Genomic DNA, 6,633 nt, shown 5'->3' with positions numbered 1-6,633 from the left:
CCGCCACAGTGCTCAGGCCGCTCTTTGTGAGGGACCTGGGGTCAGGGGCCTGGCGGGCGCGTCCCCCTCTCCCCCAACCCCGCCTCTGGGGCCTCCCCTGGGCACCTCCTCCCTGCCCAGCTTTCTCTCTTGCTTTTATTTAATATTTTTTTTTCAGTTCTCGGTGGACACAACATCTTCATTTTATTTGTGTGTGGTGCTGAGGATCGAACCCAGCGCCCCGTGCACGCCAGGCTGAGGGCGCTGCTGCTTGAGCCACCTCCCCAGCCTGTCTCTCTAGTTTTTGAATTCTCTCTGTCTCTCTCTCTTTTGGTTCTGGGGATTGACCCCAGGGGTGCTTAACCCCGAGCTGAATCCCAGCCCTTTGGATGTTCCACTTTGAGACAGGGCCTCGCTAAGTCACTGAGGCTGGCCTCCGGCTTGGAATCCTCCTGCTTCAGCCTCCCGGTGCTGGGATTGCTGGCGTGGTCCCCACACCTAGCGTTCTCAGTGTTTCTTGTTGTGTCTCCGTGTTTCTCATCCTCTCTTGTCCCTCAGTCTCTATCTTCTGTCCCTTGCAGGCTCCTAAGATGGTTTTCTGGGCCACATCATAGGCATGGAGCTGCTCTGTGTGCCAGGGACTTCGGGGACCTCAGTGTCCTGCTGCCCTAGGCCTCGGTCCTCTCTGCTCTCAGCTACGTCAGGAATCTCTGGGTTTCAACATCAGTGGGCCTCCCCACTCCCGCCTCTGCCACCCCAAGCTACTTATTCCGGTTTCTTCGAGGGGTGGGAGAAGAGGCTTTGTCTCTGCCTCAGTTTCCCCAAGATGCCACCGTAGATTCCCGCAGCCTAACAGTATCCCTGCTGTGTGCATCAGACTCCCAGCCTTGGGGGAGAGTCCACCAGGTGGCCTTCCCTCGTCTCTGCCTCCACTTTCCTGGGCCTCCCCAGCGGCAGACCTTAGAAGACAAGGGCCAGTGGCCAGGCCCAAGACTCTTCAGCATCTCCTGTGATTGGGCTCTGGGAACTTTGTGCTTCAAAGAAGAGAAGGGGACAGGCATGGTGGCACACACCTGCGATCCCAGTGGCTTGGGAGGCTGAGGCAGGAGGATCGCCGGTTCAAAGCCAGCCGCAGCAACTCAGTGAGACCCTGTCTCTAAATAAAATATAAAAAGGGCTGGGGATGTGGCTCAGGGGTTAAGCGCCCCTGGTTCAATCCCTGGTAACAAACAAACAAAGAGAACGGGAGGGGCTGCTCCCGAGATCTTGCAGTTCTGTGGGTGCAGGTAGGAGATGGGGTTCTAGAATCTTCTCCCGGGTGCTGTGCAGAGTAAGGACGACGACTTAGTCCCGGGCTCCCAGGACTTAGGTAACGGAAGAGGAGCCCAGGAGGGCCTTGCAGGCGGGCGGGGAAGCTGGAGGGAATTTCTCAAGGTGGAGCCAGGCGGGCCAGCAGGGCAAGGTGCCCCTCCCTGATCTAATCTCCAGGCCGGGCTTGAAGCTCCCGTCATCCCAGGCTGCCTGCGGGAGAGTACAGAGGACAGAGCCCAGCAGAGGCAGGGACCGCCTGGGAGAAAGAAAGAGGCTCTTGGCCTTTCTCAGCAAGTGTCCCTCTGCCTGCTTAACAACTCGGTTCCAGAAAGAGACAAAGTCGGCGGAGAAGGAAGAGTTGGTGCTTTGGACAAACGCCGGAGGGACTGGGCCTGGGACCTGGGCTGCAGGGAACTGGGGTGGGGGGCACCGGAAGGTGGGAAGGGCAGGCTGGGGTCCATGGGGCCCGGGTGGGTCAGGTGGGAGTCAGGGATGGCTAAGGTGGGGGGAGGTCATGCGCACAGGAGTGGGGAGGGCTCATGCCGAGGAGTCGAGTTCTAGACCAAACAGAAAAACTGGCACGCAGAAGACCCTCTCAGCAACCAAAGCCGGAAGCCCCAAGGCCATTGGGGGGGACACTGGGATGAACCCAGGGGTGCTCTACCCCTGAGCTGTACACCAAGCCTCCCCCCCTTTTTTTGAGACAGGGTCTTGCTGAGGCTGGGTTCAGTTTGCGATCCTCCTGCCTCAGCCTCCCCAGTGACTGGGATTACAGGCACATGCCTGGCACTTGGCACCATCCACTTTTTAAAAAATCCTTTGATGGCTTCTCACTGCACTTGGAGTTAAATCAGAAACACTTGTGGGGTGCAGTGTCTCACACCTGTAATCCCAGTGGCTCAGGAGGCTGAGGTTTGCAGGTTCAAAGCCAGCCACAGCGACCCAGCAAGGCCCTAGGTAACTCAGCAAGACCCTGTCTCCAAACAGAACATAAGAAAGGCTGGGGATGTGGCTCAGTGGCTAGACGACCCTGGGTTCAATCCCTGGTACCAATCAATCAATCAATAAAACACAGCATGGCCTTCAGGTTCTGCATGGTCCAGCTCCGCCCACCACTCCAGCCTCCCAGAACTCCTGCCAAGGGACACTGGTTGGACCCTAAGTGCTCCTCTGCCTTGGGCCTGTACCCTGTGGCTCCTCTGCTCTTCATTCCCTGAGTCCCTCCAGTACCTTCTCTGCTGACGTCTCTGCTCACCCCCAGTCTAAATGACAGCTGCTGGGTTCTTCTCTCTCCCCACCGCCTTCGTGTTCTTCAGGACACTGACCACACGTTCAATTATGCATTTATCTGGCCACTTACTATTAACAACCTCCATCTCTCCTACTAAAGGCCCATTTTCCCCGACGAGCCCCATGAGGCCAGAGAGCCTGTCTTTTTATTCAAGTCCCGGCTCCTAGGACCTAGCAGGGTACCTGGCTTTTAGGGGGCTCTCAAGAAACAAACGGGATGAATAAATGAGACAGCCCCACATCCCCCCAAGCCTCTTCACGAGCGCTGGGTGCTGTGTCCCCACTCTGGCCCTCCATCCTCTACAGCGTGACCTTCCAGGGGCAGAAGCAGGCGGCCCTAGCCCCAGGGCACCCTGGTGTTGCAGGAGAGGAGACTCTTCGCTGACACAGAGGCCATGAAGCATGCCCACTGTGGCACTGGCCAAGGAGAGGCCACTCAGGGCCATTGTGCCGGGAGCTAAGCTCTGGAGACACTGAGTGCCGAGGGGTCCAGGAGGCAGAGAACTTTTTTGAAGGAATGAATGCAGGAGGTGGAGGCCACGTCTCAAAGGCCTCTTTACCAGGCTGGACTTTATTCTGGACCTAAAGAGGTGGACTTCATTATTTATTTACTTGGGGGTGCTGGGGATGGAACCCAGGGGCACTTAACCACTGAGCCACATCCCTATCCCTTTTTATTTTGGGACAGGGTCCTGTTAAGTTGCTTAGAGCCTCGTAAGTTGCTGAGGCTGCCCTCAAACTGGTGAATCTCCTGCCTCAGCCCCTGAGTCGCTGGGATCACAGGTATGTGAACCCATGCCTAACACGCCTGGTCTTTTTTTTTTTTTGATGTTGCCCAGGCTGGCCCCAAACTCATGGGCTCAAGTGAACCTCCTGCCTCAGCCTCCAGAGTAGCTGGGACTACAAAGCTTATTCTACCATGCCCAGCTAAATTGCCATGGGGAGACCAGGGGTTGAACCCAAGGCCGCTCCACCACTGAGCTTCATCCCCAGTCCATTTTTCTATTTCATTTGGAGACAGGGTCTTGCTAAGTTGCCCGGGCTGGCCTCACACTGGTGATCCTCCTGCTTCAGCCTCCCTGGTAGCAGGGACTGCAAGTTGGGCCACCGCACCTGGCTTACATGCAGATTTTAAGGCAGGGAGGGACAGTGGCAGAAATGGGCTTGTCTTGAGGAGGGCCGAGTGGCAGGGTGACAACCTCTTGCCCAGAGACCTAGCAGGAGCAGGGCCAGCTTGTGGGTGTGGATGAGCTTATCTGGAACCGAGTGGGGGACCAAGGCCAGGCCCATGGCTTGAGACCGGAAGAGGAAAGGGACAACTGGGGAGACGGAACGGTGTCACCACCGTGGAAAACATGAGAAGTTGGGTCCCAACCTGAGCGACTGAAACATGAATCCGGGGGAGGAGTCCGGGTCACTCACTGACCCCTGCTGCATGAGCCAGAGACAATTGTTTTTTTCAAGCTTTTTAATAAAATTAACAAATAAATATTCTAAACCCTACTGGCTACAGGAACAAAGAGTGGACGCCAGAGGGCCAGGCCTTGTCACTTAGACCCTCAGGTCCCCTCATAGGAAAATAAACTGCTGGGGACTGGGTGGGGGCTGGGACTGCAGATCTGGGGAGGGGCGGTGAGGCCGGAAGGGGTGACCTGGGCTCTCGCAATCCCTCCCTCTTTGTTGGCATAAGGGAGGGGTCAAGGGGTCCAAGAAAGCAAGACCCTGCAAGAGGCATCCCAGCCACCTCAGAGGTGACCTGGGTGAGGGAGAGCTAGCCTAGGAGAGCATGGGGGGAAGGCAGTGCCCGGGGGGCCGGGAAGCAGGGGTGGCTTGGGGGAGGGCGGGTCTGGGCCGCTCACTCTCGAACGTAGACCCTGGTGCACACCACGTCATCCGCTGTCATGGTCTGAAAGAACAGGAGAGATTTTTAGCCTGGGAGAAGCTTGTGGCTTTGCAAGGGGAGGATGAGGGGAGGGTACGCTGCTCGACCTGGGGTCTGGAGTTGCTTCCCCCCACCCCCCACCCAGGACCAGAAGGAGGGAGCTGGTCCCAGAAGGCTCTGCATCATTTGAGGGAGAAGGCAGTGCAGCAGGGTCTCATCCTCCTCCCCACCCAGGGAGAGCCCCCGGAGACTGCCAGGGCCCCTCAATGCACATCTTGTGCTCTGCACAAAAGGGACACCATTTCTTTTTCTTTTCTTTCTTTTTCTGTACCAGAGATTGAACCCAGGGCTGCTTACCCACTGAGCCTCACCTCCAGCCCTTTTCTATATTTTATTTAGAGACAGGGTCTTGCTGAGTTGCTTAGCACCTCACTAAGTTGCTGAGGCTGGCTGTGAATTTGCCATCCTCCTGCCTCAGCCTCCAGAGCTGCTGGGATTACAGAGGGGTGCCACTGAGCCCCGTAAGGAGCCCCATTTCTAAGGCACGCTGTGTACAACAGGGGCAGCTTAGACCCATCCGAGCAGCCCCATCTGGAGGGCAGGGGACTAACCGTGTGTGTCCTTTCTTTCTAGAGCTTCCCAGGGAATCTCGAAAGGTGGCACTGGGTTTTCTTAGTCGGGGGGGGGGGGACTTACCAGAATCAGCTCCCCGTCATTGGTCAGTTCTCTGGTCCACGAGGTCTTGGGGCCCTCTCCCTTCAGAAGTCTCTGCTCACAGACCATTTTGTTCTCGGTCTCCCATTTTACCAGGCTCTGCAAGGAACAGGTGACCAAGTGACTCGGACTGTGGCAGGAGCCATGCAGTGAGAGGAACAAGGAACGGCCCCCCCTGCCGCCCCCATTCCCTAGGATCTCCTCCATGGGGAGCAGAGGAGGAATCCGGGAAATCTGGGGCAGTGCCACGTGGAGGGACAGGGCAAGAGATGCCACAGGCTGGAGGACCCTTCCTGGCACTCACCTTACAGGGTCTCCCATCCACAGTCTGCTCCTCAAACTCCTCCCCGATCTTGAAGTTGATCTCCGTGGTGCGCACGGTGGTTGAGGTTTTGATGTAGAAAGTGTCTCCGTCCTGTTTGATCTCCACTGCTGGCTTGGACGCTGCAGCCACCGCGATCTTCCTCAGCATCACATTCACCCCTGCAGGAGAGGGAAGGGGACAACTGTCACACACACACACACACACAGACAGCTGGAGCAGTGACCTGGGGCTTGACCTGCGGAGGCAGCTTACAGGAGATGCTGGGGGTGAAAGATGATAGGTTTAGGGAGGAAGGGCAGGGACGTGTGCCCTGTTCTAGCTGTGGCCACACCTTGTTGAGTCAGCAGGCCTGACTGGGGCTTCCCAGCTCTGTGCCCCAGAATCTTCAGGGACAGCTTGTCTGGCCTCCCACCCGGCAAGCCTCCTGCTGCAGGCTGCTCACCTCATCTGTCCTCTCACTGACCCTGGCTGGAGACCTCCTGTAGGGTGGCTCCTCAGTCACTGGGTGTGCCCTGCCCCTACCCCCACCAGGTCCAAGCGCAGGGCAGACCCAGGAAGTAGGGCCAACCTCCCTTTTTGCCCTAACTACCCACCCTAGCTGGAGCTAAGTAGGTCTTTTTTTTGTCCAATTTCTGCCCTCCCCCTGCAAAACCAAAAAAAAAAATTAAGAGCAGGGATTCTCAGCAGAGGGCGAGATGGAGGAGCTCTCTCTCTACGGAATGGCCTGCTACCAGCCTGGGGAGTCAGAGGCTCTGAAGTAAGATCTATTTGGCTGTGATTTTTCTCCTGGCACAGTCCCCCTCTTAGGCTAGGTAACCCTTGGTTTAACCTCTCTGAACTTTAGATTCCTTAATTGTAAATTGGAAATTATCCTCCTTGCAAGTTCTCAAGTAGAATTTGATGCACATGGAGCCAGGCGTGGTGGTGCACGCCTGTAATCCCAGCAGCTTGGGAGGCTGAGGCAGGAGGATCTCAAGTTCAAAGGCAGCCTCAGCAACTTAGTGAGGCCCTAAGCAACTTAGGGAGACCCTGTTTCAAAATAAGACACAAAAAGGGCTGGGATGTGGCTCAGTGGTTAAGTGCCCCTGGGTTCAATCCCTGGTACCAAAAGAAAGAAAAAAAAAAAAAAAAA

The 6,633-nt window shown here is 56.5% G+C and overlaps 1 protein-coding gene across 1 annotated transcript in view; it reads right to left on the bottom strand.

The window, feature by feature from the left end:
• Positions 1 to 4,030: 4,030 nt before the first annotated feature.
• Crabp2 (cellular retinoic acid binding protein 2) overlaps positions 4,031 to 6,633 on the bottom strand; it is an 8,118-nt gene continuing 5,515 nt past the window's right edge. Inside the window, exons 2-4 of the mRNA XM_015502719.2 lie at positions 5,481 to 5,659; positions 5,159 to 5,275; positions 4,031 to 4,486 (exon numbers count right to left, since the gene is read on the bottom strand). Of these exons, the coding sequence (XP_015358205.1) occupies positions 4,436 to 4,486; positions 5,159 to 5,275; positions 5,481 to 5,659 (347 nt within the window). The 3' untranslated portion in view covers positions 4,031 to 4,435. The remainder of the gene's footprint in view (positions 4,487 to 5,158; positions 5,276 to 5,480; positions 5,660 to 6,633) is intronic.

The sequence above is a fragment of the Marmota marmota genome, unplaced genomic scaffold (assembly GCF_001458135.2).
Source record: "Marmota marmota marmota unplaced genomic scaffold, marMar, whole genome shotgun sequence".
Taxonomy (NCBI): domain Eukaryota; kingdom Metazoa; phylum Chordata; class Mammalia; order Rodentia; family Sciuridae; genus Marmota; species Marmota marmota.
This window is presented reverse-complemented; position numbering and strand designations above follow the sequence as displayed.